Source organism: Malaclemys terrapin, chromosome 8 (assembly GCF_027887155.1).
Source record: "Malaclemys terrapin pileata isolate rMalTer1 chromosome 8, rMalTer1.hap1, whole genome shotgun sequence".
Lineage (NCBI taxonomy): Eukaryota > Metazoa > Chordata > Testudines > Emydidae > Malaclemys > Malaclemys terrapin.
In genome coordinates, this window is record NC_071512.1 from 4,550,776 (window position 1) to 4,573,092 (window position 22,317).

At 42.9% G+C, this 22,317-nt stretch overlaps 1 protein-coding gene across 1 annotated transcript in view; it reads right to left on the reverse strand.

The window, feature by feature from the left end:
* The window catches only part of GALNT10 (polypeptide N-acetylgalactosaminyltransferase 10), a 125,638-nt gene extending 112,341 nt beyond the window's left edge, over nucleotides 1-13,297 (reverse strand). The window contains exon 1 of the mRNA XM_054036860.1: nucleotides 13,077-13,297. Coding sequence (XP_053892835.1) covers nucleotides 13,077-13,220 — 144 coding nt within the window. The 5' untranslated portion in view covers nucleotides 13,221-13,297. The remainder of the gene's footprint in view (nucleotides 1-13,076) is intronic.
* Nucleotides 13,298-22,317: the final 9,020 nt, after the last annotated feature.

Sequence of the window (22,317 nt, forward strand, 5' to 3'; positions counted from 1 at the left end):
GAGAAATGTTTTCCATTTGAATACTGTACATTTTTCTCTTACAGATTTCCCCACAATTCCCATGAAGTAGTTATTCCTCCCACCAAACCCCAGAAAATGTATGTCTACATTCCTAAATACTGAGTTACTTGTAAGTGATCATGTTATTGGCCAGAATGGAAAGGACTCCAGCCACACGATGTACAATAAACAGATATGAAAAATCTTCAAAAGCTGCTAAGTGGGAAAGATCTGTACAGAAAAGTTTGTAGGTAGACAAGTCACAATGATAATGAGTACAAGCCAGAAGTCATGACTAATGAATTCATAACTTGAATTTAGCTAGGAATAAATTAGTTGCTTGCTATTGCAGTAGAGGAGGTAATTATGCCCATTTTAGCATCCACCGTAGAAAGACTAAAGCAGAACTCCCTTATTCCAATGCTGGAAGCAGATGAGGGTTTTGTTTTTTTTTAAAAAAGCTTTTGAAAAACATTAGTTTATCTGGACCTTGGGCTAGTCCAACCCCAAGTTTCCTTCCTTTAACTTACGCTATACATTAAAACTATTTTTGCCATTAAACAAGTTTCAAAGAAGCAGCAATACAAAAATAACATTTTAAAACACAATATGGGGTCTATTATGATTTATCAGAGAAATACCCTGATTTGAGCCATTCAGTATTTGAGAGATGTACAGGCAACAGGAAGTAGTACAGTATGTTAGTGAACTAGTCTTTCACCTTTGATGGCAAGAATTTAAGTTATCCTTCAGTCCCCATTGGCACATATCAGAAGGAACATTAGCTAGACATATTTCACCATAATTGGCAGCTTCTGGTCAAGAGAAATCCAAAACAGGGATAAGCAAGGGTGTTACTTGAGAAGAATTAAGAGGAGGGGATGGTGTGGTGGAGAAGAGAGAATTTTTCATGGCACCAGATTGCACTATACTTCCATCAAATCTGTAGTACTGAGTCTCTCGGTTTCCAAGGCTTTAAATGTACTGCAGTGTAAACAGAAGAGGAAAGAAAGGTACAAACAGCACGAGCATAAGTCATGACTAATGCAAAGGGTAAAAAACAAGGTCAGCAGAAAAGGGGGTTTTATAAAAAGGGAAATATATACAATATGCAGAGAAATCTACAGAAAAACAAAGGGGATGCTGTGTCTCAGCAAGTTAAACCTGAAATGACTTGCAAGGGACATACCATTTCAAAAGACAGAAGCTTAAATATATTTTTACATTATTCCTTTCATATTTTAAAGCCAATTCAAAAGCCACTACATTCCTTGTTCTGTATTTTGCCCATTCAGCTTTTCCACACAGAGCCACGTTTCTCCTATTTTATCCTGCAGTGCTGGTCCCACTAATCACTAACATATGTTCGAGCATGGAGCATTTCCTTTGGTATGCTTTAAAAAGAAGTGGTGTCACAAAGTAATAAGCATTGGCAAATATGGCCCGTCAATTTTCATTTCAACAACTATAAAAACAGCAGAAGTGTGCTGGGCCCATAACTCAAAAGTTGATGGATGGTAATCATCCTCTGCTATCACCTAGCCCCCTTCTTTGGGCTAGATGACTGATTGAGGTCCCCTTCCAGTCCTACACTTGTATGACTTCACTGCATTAGGCAGGATAATACATAATACAACTGGCTCTGTGGATATGGGGAAAGCGGTGGACATGATATATCTTGACGTTAGCAAAGCTTCTGATACGGTCTCCCACAGTATTCTTGCCAGCAAGTTAAAAAAGTATGGATTGGATAAATGGACTGTAAGGTGATAGAAAAGCTGGCTAGATCATCGGGCTCAACAAGTAGTGATCAATGGCTCAATTTCTAGTTGGCAGCTGGTAACAGGCGGAGTGCCACAGGGGTCGGTTTTGTTCAACATTTTTATTAATGATCTGGATGATGGGATGGATTGCACCCTCAGCAAGTTCGCAGATGACACTCAGCTGTGGGGGGGCGGGGGGAGAAGAGGTAGATATGCTGAAAGGTAGGGATAGGGTCCAGAGTGACCTAGACAAATTGGAGAATTGGGCCAAAAGAAATCTGATGTGGTTCAACAAGGACAAGTGCAGAGTCCTGCACTTAGGACGGAAGAATTTCATACACCGCTACAGGTTGGGGACCGACTGGCTAAGTGGCAGTTCTGCAGAAAAACATGCCCAAACAGTGAGCACAATGACTGTTCCCAGCTCCCTCTTTGCTGCAACATATCTGTCATAACAGGAACAAAAAGCAATGGAAAGGTGATTTCTGTCACTCAAGTCATCAGATCTGCTCCCAGTTAGTGTGTTCAAAATTAGCTATGCTGAGTAAATACATTAGGTACCATTTTTACAGAGTTATTATTCAGAGTAAGACCCACTACTGGCACAAGTAACCCAATACAACCTGCTACGCGTTGAGTCCCCTGTATGATCTTCATAGATCTTACAAAAGCTTTGGACCTAGTAAGCAGAAAGAGCCTTGTTCAATTGCTACAGAGAATTTGCTACCCCTTACTTCTCCTCTATTTGATTTGACCATTTCATAATGGCATGAAGGCTACAGCTCAGTATGATGATTAATATGATAGCTCTGAAATCCAAAAGGCTTCAAACAGCAATGTGTTTTAGCACCAACACTCTTCAGTATATGTTTCTCTTTGCTGATTTGTCATGCTCTCTCATCTAGCACTGCAGGTATATATTTCCATACAAGAGCAGGTGGAAAATTCTTCAACTATGCAGATCTAAGAGAAAAAAGCAAGGTTAAACACCTGTTGATAAAAGAGCTGCTTTTCACCAACAGTGCTCTTCACACATAGTGAGGAGGCACTCTAGAAACTTTTCAACAGGTTTGCATTAGCTTGTGATGAATTTGGACTAGCCATCAATCCAAAGACAACATGGATTATGATACAAGATGTGTTTACTGCACCAGAAGTTTTAATAGCCAGCACAACACTAGAAGTTGTGCACAAGTTCTGCTATTTAGCATCAACTGTATCAGATGAGCTCGTCATCTAGAGATAGGTGAATTCTTGCACTGGAAAGGCAGCCACCATATTTGATCGACTGATCAAGCATATATGGGATAACAGAAAACTGACACTGAACACCAAAATAAGGAGTTTAGCAGACATGCACCCTGAGCACATTGTGCAGGGTGGCAAGACCTGGCCCCCCTACAGCAGGCATGAGAGAACGCTAAACAGCTTCCACACTCGCTGTCTGCATTGTCTTTTAAATATCGGGTGGGAAACCAAACTTCCTGACACCGAAGTATTTAAGAAAGCAAAATTGCCAAACCTAATCACTATTCTTAAACACAGATTTGTTGGCAGTCAGATGTACGGGATAGATGCATTCCAAAGTCCCTCCTGTATGCTGAACTTGTGGATGCTGGACCGACATAGGCTCAGGTTCAAGGACATTTGCAAAAAGGCTTTGAAAACTTTCAACGCTGACACTGCAAGTTAAGAAGAGGCATCTAGCAACAGACTACACACTGGAGGGCTGTGCTGCACCAGGAAGTCACAGAAGTTGAAAAGAGGTGGTTGAGAGAGAGAAAAGCGAAGAGAGCTAAGAGGAAAACATAGAAGGCCTCATGCACCACTAGTTTCATCTTCTGGCCCTGGGCCTTATGTCTGCACCAGATGTGGCAAGACTGCTGCTCAAGAATTGGACTTTTTAGCCACTCACGACTCTGCAGCATGAACTGCTTTGGTGCTTACATAATCATCTTTTGAGATGGACAGTTTCAATCCATACAGAGGAGAGTATCAATGTAAGTGCCATTACTATGCCCAATTATGTTATTGTTATTTACTCTGTGTAAATGAGGTCATTGCCTTCATTTCTCATGAAACATTACAAGAGGTGATTAGGTGGAGGAGCAATAAATAAATAAATAAATAAATAAATAAAGTCAATGATTAGGAGAACAAGAGATTTTAAAAAAATGTTGCAGAAATGCCTCAAATAAGCACATCAAAATTTTGTCAGTTTACAAAAGACATTATTTAGAAGAAATCTAAGTCTGACAAACCTGAGTAGTTCTCTCTCACACATCCACAGAGACCTTATTACACCATCACTAAAATGTTTATTACTCTATGAAGAAATTAATTGCTAAGATATATGAAAACTGGTAGGTTAAGGTTGATTTGCAATACAATTTCTTTTGCATCCTCTTCGTTATAAACTAGGGGAGACACTTTGAACTCTGTAGTTCTATTTGATTTCTACTTTCACATGTCATTCTCATTAAGTTCCTACCACTTTCATCAAAGGCTACAGTAGCTAATTTAATACCTGCAGATTCTGCTGGGTGGTAATTAAATACCATGGAAGCTAGTGGACAAGGCGTCTGCTTCTCATTCCAGAGAAAGTTCTGAACCTCGAAAGTTACACCAAGTAAAGTTTATTAACTGCTTTGCTATGGAAGAATTCCATCCATTTTTTGAGAAAAACGATCCAGAAGAAATTTCACAATCAAATTAGGTAACACCCAAATAAATATGTACTATTAAGAGATTTTACATGCACAGATGTTATGGAAACCACCAACTCTGCTCCCCTTGCACATAAGATTGTATTCTAATTATGTTTCCTTCCAGTAACAGTGTTGTGATTTAAGACCATCAGAATGCACTACATAGAGCTACTAGCTGCTTTTCTGTTACTCCACATGCACGCTGCCAGTTTCAAAGGATTTGTAGGGGTAAAACCCTACAGCTGAGTTTTAATACTCTCAGTGTCAAATAAACAGGAGCAATAGCTGGGAATGACTTGGAGTGCTTAAGGACAGCATGAAGCACTGCAGCCCACGTGCTGAGCCACTTCTATTCAACCATGGTGCTGTAATAAAAACAAGGTTTTTAGGAAAGCATTAGCAATTCATTTGGAAGAGTCAAAATAAGAACCAGTAGGGATAATTTCCAACTTCTCCCAGGCCTTGTCTACAAGTTTTCCACCAATGATGCAGCTACATCAAAGGGAGCAGGAGCTTAAATACAAGTATAGAGAGGGCCTAGCTCTTTCACATGTTGTTAAAGAATATTTGAGTCCTGACTACATTAGCATCTATGCCACCTTGGTGCAGCTGCCCTGGTACTGAAAAACAAGAACAAAATATTTTTGGTGTAGAGGCACGCCTACAAATGGGAGCTCTGCATTAAGGAATGGGGTGATGGGAAAGTACCAAATTAGCTCCACGGCTGTTTTTCATAGATATGTTGGTATCTAGCCAAATTGTTTTTACTATCTTTGCTTTAATTTAAGAAATATATTGAATCAGACAGAACCCTATGCAGCACATAATTCAACTTCTAGTGACATGTCAGGCACAGTGTTATTGGGTAACATCTCTGGCTAAGATCTGACTTTTCAGAAAGGACTCGAAGGCTACCCGTCTACTCCACCTCTAAAAGTTATAGAGGAATGTAGTGAGGTGGTGTGGCTCCCCGCTGCCCCAGAGGGGGAAGAGAGTATCTGGAGGCCAGAGTGGGCGGAGCTAGGGAGCTCTGAGCCCACCCCTCAGAGGGTCAGGCGGTGACCCGGAAGTATAAAAGCTCGCCCTCACAGCTCAGTCAGGCCCCAGCCGCCAGAGAGACCAGACGTCTTCAGCCTAGTTCATGACTGGGAAGACCCCGCGGCCCAAGGCGGCCGCCAGGACTGGCCGGGCCTGCCCTGCGCCCGCTATCCGGAGGAGCCGCCGGGCCTGCCGATCAATCCCTGCCCTGATGAACCCATGGTCCTGGATCCCCCAGAGGCCGACACCAAGACCCAGACAGGCCCCGAGGGGGCGTGTGGAAGTAGCCCGGGGGCAGCCGACCCCAGTCTGGCTGCAGCACCTTCAGAGCCTATGTCAGTGTGTTGCGGCCAGGATCCCCACTGACAGCAGTGGGTCTTCTGCCGCTGCTAGGGCCCCGGGCTGGGACGCAGTGGAGTGGGAGGGCCTGCGTCCCCCTTGCCACCGACGGGTTGGGTGGCAATCTCCCCCTGTCCCAGGCCTTTTGAGGCTTTGGACCTTGTACTATTGTTGCTCAGCCCTGACTGGGCCTGAGCTCTTGACATAGCATTATTGCCCGCCCTGAGCGGGCTGGGCTTACCGTGTTCTTCCGGTTTTAGCAAGAACTGCCGAGTGAGACCCCACGGCCGGACGAATTTCCCAAGCTCACTGGTGTGTAGTGAGCCGGTGTGGCTCCCCGCCGCCCCGGAGAGGGTCGAGCCCGGCAAACTCTTGTACAGGAAGATTATACACAAACAAGACAGGAATAGAAAACACTTGTGCTTAGCCATTCAAACAGGATCTACTCATACATGAAATGTCCAAAGTTTCTTTTGCTTGCAAAGGTTGAGTCATGACATTTGTACAAGTGTCCTGATAACATCCACTGCGGCTGGTTATACTATCATTGTGACAATCATATTTAACTGTCAGGGAAGGGGAAGGTAATAAAAAATTTGTAGTTACAAGTCTCGAAGGACACATTTGGGGTCAACTTCATTATATTCTATGCAGATTCAGTAGATACAACATTTAAGAATTGCCATTGATGGTAAGCTGCCGCCAATTGCTCATTCACCCAAAAGTGTTGATTATCTAGGAAGTAAATTTGTAACCAAGTTTGGTTGTACATAAATCTTGACAGTCAACATATGATCCATATTCATAGCGAAACAGAAAAACAGACAACTACATGATACGGTGTTCAGTGACGTGATATAAAAAGCAGATGTTTCAAGCCAGAACATTTTTACAAACTGTCTTCATAATAATAAAAAAAGTCTTCCATCAGTGAGGAGAAGAAAGCCCTTGCAGTTTTTTTTTTTTTTTTTTAGCGGCACACTGAGTCAATTTAAAGCGACTAACGACTGAGCAAGAATCTTTAAAAGGGAAGGGACCTCAAAGAGCAAACAGAAGGAAGAGTAATCATTTTAAGCTCACGCAACATAAGGTGCCTGGAATACAACCCACCTGTTCTCTTATCTCTACATGGCTGTCTCAGCTAAGAGGAGTCATCTGGCACGCCAAAACTAGAAAGAAGAAATCCCAGAAAGTGCAATTTTCCACTCCCTTGTCTCAGTCAAAAATTCTATTTTGGTTCTATGCTTTAGCTCCGTTGGATGTTCCAAACCCCCCTATAGTTTCATCAGTAACAACAACTATGGAAAGTTAGCCTTGTAGCTACAACCTAAAGCTCATTTTATTAAGCGTCATAAGGCATCTGTGCTGCTTAAAAAGTCCAGTCCCAGAACAATCTCCCTGTTGCACAATCACACTGAAACAAGGGATCTTTGCTGATTACCATACTGAAAATAAGAGTCATTCTCAGAACAGGTTTGCTTAGTTGTAGCACTTGGACTTCAGTCCCCATGAGCATGATGTAAAAATACTTGGCTACAAAAGTGAAACTTTTCAGATCCTGCTTTATCAGGTACTGGGCTAGCCAAAGGTACAGTAGACAGTGATGGAATCTCAACAAGGTTTAGGACACCTCCCAGTAGTTGGGGCGGGTGCTGGATTCTGTCAAGGCACTGCTCCAGACCCTGCTCAAAGGTCTTTCATATCAGGCTTTGGTTAGTAGATATCTGATCAATTTGAAGTTAACTTTCCCATTGCTGACAGCTGATGGGAAACGGACCTTCTCTCCTCTAGTCCCCCCGGCTGTTGTTATGAAGCAGGATGTCAGCTATTCCCTCCCATCACCCAGCTACTGTTGCTTAGGTCCTCCTCCCCTGTGAATAGCTCCACTGCAACTGCTCATAGCCTTCCCCAGCAGCAGCAGTATGAAACTGACAATTCTTGACAGTTTCACAGCTGCTCAGGATTTGGAATAGTAGGGTCACTAATTTTACTTCATGGTTTCTTGACAGAGACATCAGCAACAACAGGAGCACCATAGTTTGGCTACAGACACAGGAAGACAGCACATCACTTCATTTTCAGTTCAGAATTGGAAGGTCCTCTTTGCAACCATAGGAAACCTTTTAAAGTCAAACCTTACATTTTGCTAAAATGTATAGTTTAGTCCCCCAAACTCACCAGGTAAAGCTTTTTACAGAACGATTTTTCAATTATAAATACGTTTTCCATAAACTTATTTATGAAATGAGTCAAACTATCAGAAGGTGGATGGGCTTTGCTTTACTCTTTTGTACTAACAGTGGAGGGCAACAAACTGAATAATCAATGTGATTTATCTAGTTCCATTACATATACAAGTGAATTTAGAGAGTAAATATTAGTGCTACAACCAGCTAAAGGGTTGCTCTGTAAAGCACCCACACTATTTGATAACAAAATAGTAGCTACTTCATAATAATACTGTTATTGTTTGGCAAATTCTCAGTAATACATAAAAAGCAAGTTTTTGTCCCCTGAAAATTTCCCCGAAGATTACTTACACTCTATAGAAATTACAGGGAAAAAGAGACGGCGTTTTAAAAACCCTATACTCCCTTATGATACACTCTGCAGACAGGAGAGAGCTGGTGACTGTTACCAAAGAGGGATAATAATGAACTACAATTTAAACCATTAGAAGACTGGTTCTAGGCAAGTATTTACCTAACATGAATCAGCAGCCCACAAATCCATGTGGATAATAGTCAGCACTCACAGTACACTGGTGTTGCATGCAACAGAAGTATTTCAGCTCCCCTAACATTCTTCAAACACCAACAGCAGAATCTTCATTCCACAACAGTGAAGGAGAAACCCATTGTAGACTGCCAGATTTTAAGTTCTGGCAAGTATGTCAAGCTTTTTAGAAGCAACGAGACAACATCTAACAAATATACAGAAGAACCTCAATAACCTGCACTAGCAGGAGGACCACCAATGGGAGTGGTAATGTCTGCAAACTAGAAAGACTTCAAGGCATTATTGAGAAGACAGGAAGCTGGTACATCAAGAAATTCACACTCGCCCTGTTTCCAGCACAGCAGTGAAATCTCATTTCTCTGTGCTAGAATAAAAACTAAATCCAAGAGACCATTTTAAATGTGGATTTGCGGGGTTCAGCTATACTTTGTTTTTAGCAGGTGTAGGTGGCCTTATTTTCCTATTTGCATCCCTATTTTTCTAATCTAAGAGACAGTTATGACAGAGCTCATGGCTGGGAAATCTTTTAGTTTGCAGCACACACTGTTTGACCTACCATACATTTGCTTATGCGAGAAAAAAAAGATAACTACATGGTAAGATTTACAAACTATTACCTGAGCATCCTGAGATTTGCATACCAGTTCAGTTATAAAATTTGAAGTTAGAATGTAAAACCTACTGAACTAGTATGTTGGTTGTCAACAGAACGGATAGCACACCTGTAGGTTATACAGTCCCCACTAGATGTTCCTATGTTCAAAGCCCCCATTAGCACAGTTACATATAACGAGTAATAGAGAAGCAATAGACTTCTTAGTTTATAGTTTCTGATTAGCAGTTATACCAATATAATATGGTATAAAGATGCTTCTGAACAGGTAGGTAGTTGTAAAGTATAACTCATTACATTAGTATCTCCAACATCTGCAAAGCCAGTGACTTCTTGTGGCCCTGTCCTCTTACGCCAGAATAAAAACTTACATTAAGAGCTCCAAAACAAATCCAATGGAAAAAATAATGAATGCCAGCAGAACTAATCTGTTTTATTACATCAATATTCTTTTCAGCCAGCATCATGTTTCACCTGAGCATGCAAATATGTAAGTGATTAGCTGTCTACTCATTTATGTGGAAACAATTTAGCATAATCTTTCCTAGAATATATTTACATGGTTCCAAAATACTTAATTTTCTGATACATTTATCAGCCACTACAAAAATTAAACAGGGTAAAATCCCTTGTATTGATTTATTGCCATGCTAAAGGTAACAGGCAACACAAGGAAGACAATCAGACAGATTCCCTAGTAGTCTAGAATTTAAGTCACTGATACTGCATCTTTGTGTTCCCGGAACTGCTTTTTATATTTTAATCCAACTGTTACTTTGAATGTTTGTTCGGTGCAGTTATTCTGAAGAAAAAGAAAAAAAAAATCAAGTGACAGCAGTAAACATTATATCCTACCTAAAAGGGAATAAGACAGGCAGGTTTTATTGAACAGCTCAATTTAATGTAACATTAAAGGCATTTCATATTCCACTAAGCCTTTTTATAAGATGGGACTATATGAAAAGCCAAAATTAAAGATAGAAACAGGCAAATATTTTCCCCTGTTCTGCCTACAGCTTTTTGAGGAGTACAAAGTTACAAGTTTTGCTTTTAACACATCAGTTCTCTGATCTGGCTCCATCACAGACAACAGTATTGGAGAATGCCATATAGATTATCTGATTTACAAACTGGAAACTGATAAATAAAGAAGACAAAACCATTAATACTTATCAGCACTGAGAAGGAGAGGCCAAAAGAGAAATGTGACGAGGCACCCTTGTGTCCAATAAAACTTCTTAATTAGTTAGAGGCTAAATCTATGACAATAACAAAACATTGCTTTTTGCCTTCATTTCATTGCGGCTGAAGTTATTTGTGCCAACATAACCAAATTTCTCCTCCAGGATAATTTCTTTCAGTGATAACAGGCGCTATTATCTTATAGCCTGATCCTGCAAAGTTTACACATGCGCATAATTTTACTCATTCTTGCTGTAAAATACCCTATAATTCTGTGATTTGATTTAAACAACTGCAGAGATTATTTATGTAAAAGGTTATTTTGCACTGTAAGGCGATTAAGCAGCCTTTTACTCAATATGTTTAGTATCTTTCCTTTTATTTTCCTATATTAAAAATAGGATTTTAGATTAGTTATATTTTTAGTGTCTGGAACAAACCCAGTATGAATTATTAAGATGGTGAGCTCCTTAAGACAGGGATAATACCTTTTTTTTTTCCTATTAAAGCAACAAGCACATTGTGGGTGCTACTGGAAGTGAATCAGTAGTAATATTTCAATAGCAACCAAGATATCCTAGGGACTTCCCCCCCCACACACAGTAGGATATAGTTTCTGCCCTGTATAGCTTAGAGTCAAAACTAAAGACAGGTCAAAATTTGGTGACTTTTTGCCATGCATCAAATAGGTGTTAAAATATTAACATTAATAAGATACAGAATATGAACTCCACTGTTCAATAAGGATAACATGAGATTCTTACATATGGAAAATTCAAAGATATTGGGGGGGGTGGAGTGGGAGGAGTAGTGGCAGACCACCTCAAAGGAGCTTCACAGGCTCACTGCTAATCCAAGATTAAGGCAATTCTACAATGATGATTCTGAAAGATCAAAATAAAAAAGGAACTTAGGATAATTCTCACCACATTTTCAGCCTTTAAAAACTTAGCTAGAAAATTATTTTATGTTCCAATCAGAAATTATATACTTTCTTTTGGATAAAAGCCAGCTTCCTTTTCCTCCCACACATTCTCCAACAAGCCACATGATTTTACATCTCTCCCCTCTTGACAGAATAGCAAATTACATGAAGTCATAGACCAATGACCAGTTTGACCTGATTTTTATCATCAAAGAGCTCTCCAAAGAGTCACTGCATGCAACTGAAGTGCGGGTATAAGGCAGCAGCAGCAGGAACTCCGAGCATTTAATATTCACTATGCAAATTTCTTAAAAAACTCTGCAGATTTCAGAAGTCACAGCACATACATGCATCATGGTATGTTTTATATAAGCTGACATGGAGAGGTCCCCTTCATTATCAGCTAAGAATACCACAAGGACAGGACTATAACCATGCCTGTATCGATATATTGTATTGTAAAGGCATCTACCAAGTACCTGAATCTGAAAAATTATTTATTTTTGGGAGGGAACAGCAAATCTCCAGTTTGAGTCTTCCTCAGAGAGCTCTCTCTCTTCCTCACTAAGGAGCAGCTAGGATTCCAAGTTTCTACACCTTCATGGCACAGTTGCAATGGCAAGTCTCCAAGGAGGTAAAGCTTTAGACAACTAAGTGATTCTGAACAAAGGCAGCCTTGCAATGGAGAAGCTCAACTGATTTGATATTTCATGCTCCTTAAGCCCCAGACCCTCTTAATGACACAAAAACAAACCGAGAATGGGACAAAGAAGGGAACTCAGACTATGACAATCAAGAAGTGAGGGAGCTTCACTCAAGCCGGATAAAGCTACTTTGACACTGAAGGGTCAGGTACCCAAGACACCCCCCATTAAACAAAACGGCACAAACAACAAAGGAGTACCTGCCCCCCATCACTGCCACCTCCTTGGAAAGGTGAACGTGGCCCCCATCTCCCCCTCCTCCCCAAAGGACAAGGAGAACATTCAGATGGGCCTCCCCCCATCTCTAACCCTTCCAGAGATATGGGGATGGGGGCATCAGGCGGCCACTGCTAGCCTCCTTCATCCTCTCCCCATAAAGGACATAGGAAAAGCAGGTAATATTTATTCCCCCTGCTGATCCCCACCTTTCTAGGAGAGGTAGAGAGAGGGGGAAGGTGGGGCTAGAGACCCAACTACATTACCCTCACCCCATAAGGGAGGGAGAAATGAGGGGCAGGGAGTAGGGAAGGGCAGGGTAGCCTCATCATCCCCACCACCCATAGGGAGAATCAGGGAAGAGGAGCGTCCCTCTTCTGCCCCTTCCCAGATTCAGCCCAGGGACAGCCGCCTCCTCCATCCATACAACGTATACAGGGACCTGCCCCTATAGGGGCAGCAGTTTTCCCAACCCATAGGAGGCCAGCTGCTCACTTCTGCTCCGTATAGGAACAAGCTGCTCCCTTCTGCAGCCATTCCCCTCCCTCAAAGACCCCCCCACGCCCTATAGGCAACTTTTCCCCCCAGTCCCTATGGCAGGAGCCACTGCCCCCATGCTCCTATACATGACTAACCCCCATGGAGCCGCTATCCCCCACGCCCCTATAGGCATCTCCCCCCCCAGGCACCTATGGAGGGAGCCTTCCCCCCACACACTTCTATAGGCGACTCCTCCCCCACGGAGCCGCTGCCCCCCACGTCCCTATACACGACTTCCCCCATCGAACCCCTGCCCCACACTCCCCTATAGGCGACTCTCCCCCAGCCCCTATGGAAGGAGCCGCTCACCTGCGCCTCCCCTCCGGCCGCCCCCGCGCCGCCCTCCAGCTGCCGCTCCCGGTAGAGGGACCAGAGCCCCACGTTGGGCAGGAAGACGAGGGCGGCCAGCGCCAGCCCCACCGCCTGCAGCAGCCGCTTCTGCTTCCGCCGCATCGGAGCCGCCGCCGAGCCCGACCCGCCGCCCAACTTTCCCCGCGCGCCAGCGCCGGAGAGCTCCGGCGAGCCGCAACTCCGGCACTTCCGCTCCGGGGGGCGGGCGCTACCACTCCCACCGCGGGGGGGGCGCCCCGCCGCCGGCCACACCCACCGCACCGGGCTCCCCTGGCCCGGGCTCCAACGTCCGTCCCCTCCCCCGGCGTGTGTGAATGGTACCGCCCAGCCGTTCGGAGTCTCGCGCTGCAGCAAGAGTGAACTAGGGGCAAACACTGGGGGAGAAGGGGCAGGAGTTGCTGAGGCGATCGGTGCCCCAGCAGGGGCTGAGCCAGCGGCAAAGGCGGAGGTTGCAAGGGCTGCAACGGAGCAAAGCGTTAGGAGTTTAGGAGGCGCATGATGCAAAGGGCTGGGGAGCAGCAGAGCAAAGGGCGAGAGGTGCCCGGGGTGCAGTAGTGCAAAGGGCGAGAGGTGCCCGGGGTGCAGTAGTGCAAAGGGCGAGGGCTGCCAGGAGTGCAGTCATTCAAAAGGCTCGGGTGCAACGGAGCATAGGATTAATGCAAAGAGTTAGAGGTTCAAGATGGGACTTAGTGCAAAAGGTTGGGGTGCAAGGCATCCAGGGGTTCAAAAGGTTGGGGGGTACAATGGTGATAAACCTGCAGTGGCGTAAAGGTCCAATAAAAGAGGCAATAGCCTGATCTTCAAACGTGCTGATCCCCCCAACTCCAACTGAAGTTAGTGGGGGACATCGGTGTTCAATGCCTCCAAAGATCAGGTGCTAAATGGACAAAGGTGCAACAAAGCGGAGTTAGACATACAGTGTTGCAATGACCTACGTTTGCATTGCTGGAAAAGTGCAGACACATCAAGAGTTAAATGTACAACAGTGCAGTTAAATAGACAAAAGGGGAAGATGTGCAATGGAGCAAAGAGTTGGAGATGCTGTCTTTTCACCTTTAGCTTCTTGCACAATTACTGAATTAATTGTGCCTGTGGTGCAGATACTCATTTTGTTTGCCAACAGCAGTTTTTTTTTTACATTCACTGTTTGCCTGCTAGAGTTTAACAGCTGAACGTTCTTATTTTGTCTTTATAGACTAGTTAGTAATTATAGGCATATTGAGGGGTTTAATACTTCTTTCTCACACCCACTGGGAAATGTAAATAACCTTCATTACCATAGAAGTTATAATGTAAAACTAGTTTGGGAGGCAGCTTTAATTTTTTTCTGTGAATCTGAAGACAAAATACTTTGTTAACATAATAATTACGATTCTGGGTTCAATCCCTAAAGCTAAGAAATTCAAAGTTTACACTTTATTCATGTGTGCTGTAATATCTAGACAAAGCAAAGGTGAATTTAAGGTAGAGCTGAAAACCTTAACTGCTTGATTTTATGAATTTATCCATTTCTGAACATGTAACTTCTTTTGTTATTGGTGTACATGTTTTATTTTTGCTTCAGCAGCTGTGGCAATTCAGACCTTACAAAGTTGCACACAATAATGTTCCGTATGCAGCTGCAGATCACTTAGCATATAAACGCCAAATTCTGTGCTCCTTGCCCTCTTCTCCTGCTGAATCGCTTCTTGAAGTCCGTGGGAATTGCATGTGTGTAGATAAATGAAGACAAATGGATACTCAAAAAACAACTTAAAAAAGGTGTTATACCTGCACTATACCCCGGCTCCTTCAACTGGTTCTGCCTGGGCAGAGAGGATACGCATATGGACCAATTGTAGGATCAGGCAGTCTTTTTTTATTGCATTAAAAAATATTACCCATGCAATTGCAGTGGACTAACTAGCATCAGTGCATACTGCTGCCTATCACTGGATGGAATCAGAACTGCTTAGCTGCATGTCGTAAGATTTATACTGCAAACAGCTAATGGACATTCTTCTTTAGCTCAAAGTGTACAGGTCTGTGCTTTTGGATAAAGGCAAATCTAAGTTCTCTGCCTGCTGTGGCCATTAAATCCTGAGTGGCCATGGTGTGTAGCATGGTGTCAAGTGTGAGGTTCTTAGATGGTCCCGAGTTTACATCAGTTTTAATAATATTCAATGGCATTACAGCTGACCAGTTTGCAGCATTTGTTTTAACTCTGAAGCCGATTCAAATTACTAAGGATAACAAAATAAAACAAAATCAGTGGGCTGCAGGGTGACATCCTACATCAAATTTCATCACAGAGCAAATGTGTATGATAAAACTAAACTGTGTGAAGACAGGGAACATAATAGAAATGGCTACATGACTTTTAACTATAGCTGTGTGGCCAAAGGCAGCTATAACCAATATGAATTGGTGAGGGAAGCTGATATATTAATTGCTTATGAAAGGTAGGATAATCCTTTCAATTAGTACCCCGTGGAAGTAAACATACCAATGAAGTGATGGTCCCAAAAGTGGAAACTCATAGGAATACAGTGTAAGTAAACATTCTCTTACTTGTAATGCATGTCCTTAAAAATAAGCAATTTACAAAGCATGAAGCACATTACAGGATTTAAGATGTATTTGTCTGACAGCAATAATACAGCAGCGGGGGAAACAAAGAGTGAGGATCATCCCTAGAGTTTAAATGGTGCCAATGGTCCTCTGCTGGGCTTTCTGCATTGGAATAAATTGCACCCAAAGTGAATAAAGCGGCCCCACCACAATTAATATCAACTTACCGTAAACAAGTCTAGAGCAAACACTATGTGTGCCATTTTAACAGACATCCACAACTTAATGTGCCATTAATCCATTGGTTGATGATGTTATTGACATGCATGATTGCCTCAAATCAGTTCTCTGGCAATAATCCCAATTAAGAGAGAATGCTCTTTATCAGGGAACCAATTAAGTGGATTCTACTGTACCATAATTTAAATCGTAAAACAGCAGTCTACAAAATGCAACAGAACTTCCCCAAAACAGTGAGTTGATTCATTTCTTAAATTAAGAGCAAGCAACCCACATAATTATGAAGCTGCACTGTAAGCATAACAGCAGTGAAGCTAGGCTAATACAAATATCCGGTCTGTGGCAATACAATGTCCTGCTGGGGTTACAGCTAAAGTAAATATCAGGTCTCTTGCAACTAAAGCGCTGATGCTACGTTTTTATTTCCTACTGTAACACAAAAATCTATACAAAACAAAACCGAAAAACTGTTTTCTTCACCCAGCCTTCCCCTCATGAAAGGATTTAAACTTAAATTTATTGTATAATCCACTAGGTGGCACCTTCCAGCAGACTTCAGCTTCATTATGTGGCAGCTAAATTACTAAGGAAAACATTTAATTTAGAGAGCCAGGTTACAGCTCCTAAGTCTAAATATGTAGTAAGGCAGCTTGTACTTTCCTTGTAATCTGCTCTCAGAATTTGTCACTGGCTTATTTCCTTTTAGAAAGGCTAATGTTTCCATTAAAGAGACAAGGTGGGGGGAGGTAATATCTTTTCTTGGAGCTCACCCACCTTGTCTCTCTAATATTGTGGGACTAACATGGCTACAACAACACAGCATAGCATACAATATTTCCAATTGTCCCTTTGTATATTAAAAGAACACAAACCCAGGAATTCACTTTTCTTTGGTCTTTTCAGCTAAACGTATCCTCTTTATCATCACCAAATCCCTTGCTGAAAAATGCATAGTTACTAAAATTGTACAACAACAGAGAAAGATGTACATGGGACGTTCTGCCTGAGGATTTGGGTTACAAAACTACAGTGCCTCTTACTGAAGACTGCAGTACTATTAATTGGCTTGTGTTTCCATATGCCCTCTTATAACAACATGCACATTCTTTGGCTTCTGCATCCGAAGAAGTGGGCTGTAGTCCATGAAAGCTTATGCTCTAATAAATTTGTTAGTCTCTAAGGTGCCACAAGTACTCCTGTTCTTCTTTTTGCAGATACAGACTAACACGGCTGCTACTCTGAAACCTTTAACGTGGTTGTGGCACAACATATTGTCTTGTAGGTAGGACTAAGTTCTGCCCTTGGCAGAATATCCTCCTTATATAAAGATACGACAGTGACAAAGTTTGACTTAATTAAAACAAAAATATATGCTCTGCTGTATATTTAGATTTAGGAACAGTAGCCTGCATGTTAAATTAAATGTTTGCCTCATAAATTGATTTCAGTAGCATTACACTGGTTTTAACAGACAGCAGAATTTGTCCCATGCTGTATGTAGATCAATATTTGGTACGTGAGTGTCTTGCTTTCCAAATTACTAAATCAGCTAAGAAATCTTGATGAAAATGAAGTCTGTCAGTTTGTAAACACTCTGGAAATGAACTCTCATTTTAGAATAAAATCTAACGCCAATGCTTCCAGTTGTCTATTCTGATTGCACCCTTGCAAAGTCAATGGAGTTATTCAGGTGTAAATGAGAACAGATTGGAGCTGTCATGGCGATTTGAATACACCAGGCAGAAGAATTATTTTACATCATCATCAGTTGGATAGTGGTGATTCATATATGTGATACAAAGTGTGCAAGAAAATGTGTGTATAGATGGTATCAGAGGGATAGCCGTGTTAGTCTGGATCTGTAAAAGCAGCAAAGAGTCCTGTGGCACCTTATAGACTAACAGACGTATAGGAGCACGAGCTTTCGTGGGTGAATACCCACTTCTTCGGATGCATGTAGTGGAAATTTCCAGGAGCAGGTATAAATATGCAAGCAAGAGTGAGTCAGGCTAGAGATAACGAAGTTAGTTCCGTCAGGGAGGATGAGGCCCTCTTCTAGCAGTTGAGGTGTGAACACCAAGGGAGGAGAAACTGCTTTTGTAGTTGGCTAGCCATTCACAGTCTTTGAAGTCTTCAGGACCAGACTTCAAAGAGAAACTGCTGAGCTTCAAAAAGCAACGGAGGGTCCTGTGGCACCTTTAAGACTAACAGAAGTATTGGGAGCATAAGCTTTCGTGGGGAAGAACCTCACTTCTTGCATCTGAAGAAGTGAGGTTCTTCCCCACGAAAGCTTATGCTCCCAATACTTCTGTTAGTCTTAAAGGTGCCACAGGACCCTCTGTTGCTTTTTACAGATTCAGACTAACACGGCGACCCCTCTGATGCTGAGCTTCAGTTCATCTGCAAATTTGACACCATCAGCTCAGGATTAAACAAAGACTGTGAATGGCTAGCCAACTACAAAAGCAGTTTCTCCTCCCTTGGTGTTCACACCTCAACTGCTAGAAGAGGGCCTCATCCTCCCTGATTGAACTGACCTCGCTATCTCTAGCCTGACTCACTCTTGCTTGCATATTTATACCTGCCCCTGGAAATTTCCTCTACATGCATCCGAAGAAGTGGGTATTCACCCACGAAAGCTCGTGCTCCTATACGTCTGTTAGTCTATAAGGTGCCACAGGACTCTTTGCTGTGTCTAGATGTTGAGTACCATAAAGCAATCAGTTACTATTCCTCTTCTGTTAAACCACACACACAAAATGGAAAAAGCTCAGGTCCCCCTGGGTCTAAATCAGTGTAGCTCCATTGAAGTAAATGGATTCATTTACACCAACTTAGCATCTGGCCCCAAATCTACAAAGTGAGAAAAGAATGTCCTAGATCTTATGTCTGAGAAAAGTCCGCTCTCCCTCCCCGAAAGACTGAATCGAGCATCTTTGAGCTCTGCCAGTCATTCCTGATTGGCCAACAGGTCACTGCAGAGTACTGTAAACATTTAATAATAAGGCTGTGTTTTGCCTTCATCATGTTTCAGCACTCCAGACAGCTCCTGGGTCACAGGGATATCTGTGGGTTTCACATGGGTCCGTTTCTTGTTGCAAGTCTCTGCTTTGAACCTTTTTCGTCCCTGCGAGATCATATCATAGTCCACATCTGATCGCTGAAATCAAATCAGAAGTCTTTCGTTGGAACTAAAATCTACTTAACTACCTAAGAGAGCAAAAATTGGGCTTTTCCAGAGAGCTTACAAGACATGGCCCCAATCAAGCCTCTGTCTCTGCATGAGTAGATCCCTGCTTCTGCACAGAGCTAGTGGCAGGATTAGGGTCTGATACCTAATCAGCAAACACTGGTCTAGAAAAGGGACCTGTCCAAGTTGCTCCCTAACTGCTGCATTTCATTATTTTCCTGGGCACCTGCATCCCCATATCCTTGCCGAAGGTGGAGACACAACTTCTCTAAGACCAGTTTGTTCTAGTATGGAGTGGTCAGTTCTTATTTTGCAGACCCAGTTCTGCCACTGATTCACTAAAGGTCACAAAAATAAAATACCGTCCCATTCTTTAGCGTAGCATCCCCATGCCCTTGTCCTGGGTGTTGGGGACTGGATCTCAGCTCCCAAACCCCTCTGTATTCCACTTACATAAAGCCAGAATACTCAGGCTCTATGCAAGTGGAGTGCATTGCTCCAGAATAAGGGGCCTTGTTTTATGGAATAAAGCTTAGTTGGCATGGCAGATAGAAGTCCCCCAGAGGAGGACAAGCTTATCGTTTTATTCCCCCCCAACTGAGTTTAACTGCAGTTTCAGAAGCAATAGAGCTCAAGTTTTTGACCCTCTGTGTGTAGCATGTTAGGGATTCATTTGTGACATGTGAAATATACATGGCTTTCTATGTCTGGAAGAACAAAGAATACAGGTGTTCAATCCGTAGCTGGAAATTGAAATTGTGGCACCGTTGCAAAAATCAAACACCATTTGCAGCTTTTTTTGCTCCTTCAGGGTCACCCTCCCTCTGTTGGATTTTACAAGATGGTGCCCTGAGCTCCTCTAATGGAAGGTGCTGTAGAAAGACAACGTTTTGTTACGCTACATCAAACCCGTGATGCTGTGCCTGAGGCCTGAGGGAGTTAGAGAATATTGTTCAGCAGCCATGAGACAAGGCCAGAAGAGCATTGCAAACATGCAAGTCTGATTATGTGCAGCACCCAGGGATGGCACGGCAGCATGGAAACTAGAGGTGGAAGACGCCTAGGATGTCATCATTCTCCCATCCTCCGTCTGTCTAGTCTATTTCCCTACAGGGCAAGGACTGTCTCATAGTATGGACCAGATCATGGTCTTGGCTATGCACCTGCATAGGTGAATAAGGAATGTAAGGGCCCTGTTACTCCCCTGCACAGGTCAGCCGTATTGCCCATAGCCAGCGCCGTGTGGGAGAACAGTCACTACCAGCCTGCTACTTCCCATCCTGTGCAGAAGGAATGGGAGTGGGCAAAACCTGGGCACCCTGCCTGTCCCAGCCCCTCCACCCACCAAGCTGGCCAGCAGAGCTGTGATGACCTGGATCGGAGGAAGGAAGAGGCAACAGCAGGGACCAAGATGTCATTCAGTCACAACTGGGTCCCATCTCTGCTTCTGGGGCAATGCAGCGACACACTGCTGCTGACTCAAGGGGGACTGCAAAGGGCCAATCCAGACCTGTACAGTGCCCAGCACAATGGAGCTCCGACCTTGGCTGGAACCTCTAGCGACACTTCTTTCCCCTCCAGTATGGGTTGAGTTCAACTCACATCCCGTGTGAGCCAAATTGATCGTTTTTACGATTAAAGACAGGGCAGCCCAGCACAGGAATTGGGTCACTTGCTGTCAAGAGAAAAATGCTCCCACTGTTCAGTATCGTGGTATTTGCTGGCATGTGCTGCACTGTCATTCTAGCTAGGCTCCTTGGAAACTTAGAACTGGTTATGATCGACACACTGTGCTGTGAAAATGCAAATGCATGAATAGCCCAAGGAGTAAGTAGGAATAAATACACTTTTTTTAAAAGTCTCACGCTCTGAAACCATCGGTGTCTGCCCATCCCTTTCCCACCCTTCCACTGAAAACAACGGAGACGCTCCAAATTGGGTTGATTGCGTGAAAACAATCGGGTCTGAGGCAGTTGTCTGGGGAGCAATACTAAACTGGGGTGTGGTGAAACCGGGTTTAGCTCAATTCACATGATTACTACGAGATTTTTCTGGTGATCTGCCTGGATTAGCATTGTTTATTGTATTACAATAAATCCCAAAAGTCAATGTCAAAGGCTGGTATGGTTTTCTTTGAACAAACGCAGACTTCGCTTCCTGAAAATGAATGTGCGATTGGAATAATCTTCATTTCCCCTTGAGTGGCCAAAATATCTAGGAAGCAAGTCTATGGGATCTGTCTTCACGGAAGTTTGTCTCTTTAAAGAGCGCTCAAGTGGCTCTAATTTCCAAGGTCTGGTGGGAAGATAGAGGAGAGGCAGGGAATACCCCCAAAGCATATAAATCTGTTGGAAGAGTTTCCTAAAGTGTAACACTTGAATCTATTCCTGCCCTTAAATTAACTAGATAATTTAGATGATTTCCTATGGCAGGCAGTGGTTGCTTCTGTCTAAGCGCAGGCAGAAGAGGGAGAGGTGATGACTGCTTTTTAAGAGGGTAAATACAAAGATGGAATACAAAAGGAAGGAAGGGGAGAGCACTTCACTTTGTTCCCTGTGTTGCAAGCAGTTGTACTATCACAGAGCAGGAATTTGCTTTTCTTGTGAAGAGGTTCTTCTAATGCTTTCCCATGTAATAACCAGTATCCCAAACTATTCCTCCCACTACTCTGGTGGGCTGTGTAGCAGGCATATAAATAGTCAGATTGGCAGAAGTTCTCGCTGAAAGTTGTAATTTGACTTGGTAAATTTAAAACAAGCGAGGGACTGTTACTAATTATGTTTTTTTATGGTAACACTCAACCAAGAATAGGGCTCCATTGTGCCAGGGACTGTGCATACAGAGATAGTCCCTGCCCCCAAAGAGCTTACAATCTGAATAGACAAGACAGAAAAAGAGTGTGTGTGTGTGTGTGTGTGTGTGTGTGTGAGGGGGGTAAACAGAGGCACAGAGACAGGAAATTACTTGCTCAAGGTCAAATAGTGGCAAAGCTGGGATTAGAACCCAGATTTCCTGACTTTCTGTCCAATGCACTATACACATCCACCTCTTCATAAGCAGAACAGACTCTGCCTTTTAAACCACAATAAAAATACACCCTTGGCCCCAACTTGCAGGATGACATATCAGTCTGATTTAGCTCTATTGCTATATTTTTTAAAAGCAGCCATGAGTGTTTGTGCAAAACTAACAACGTAGCATAGTCTGGGTACAAGGAAA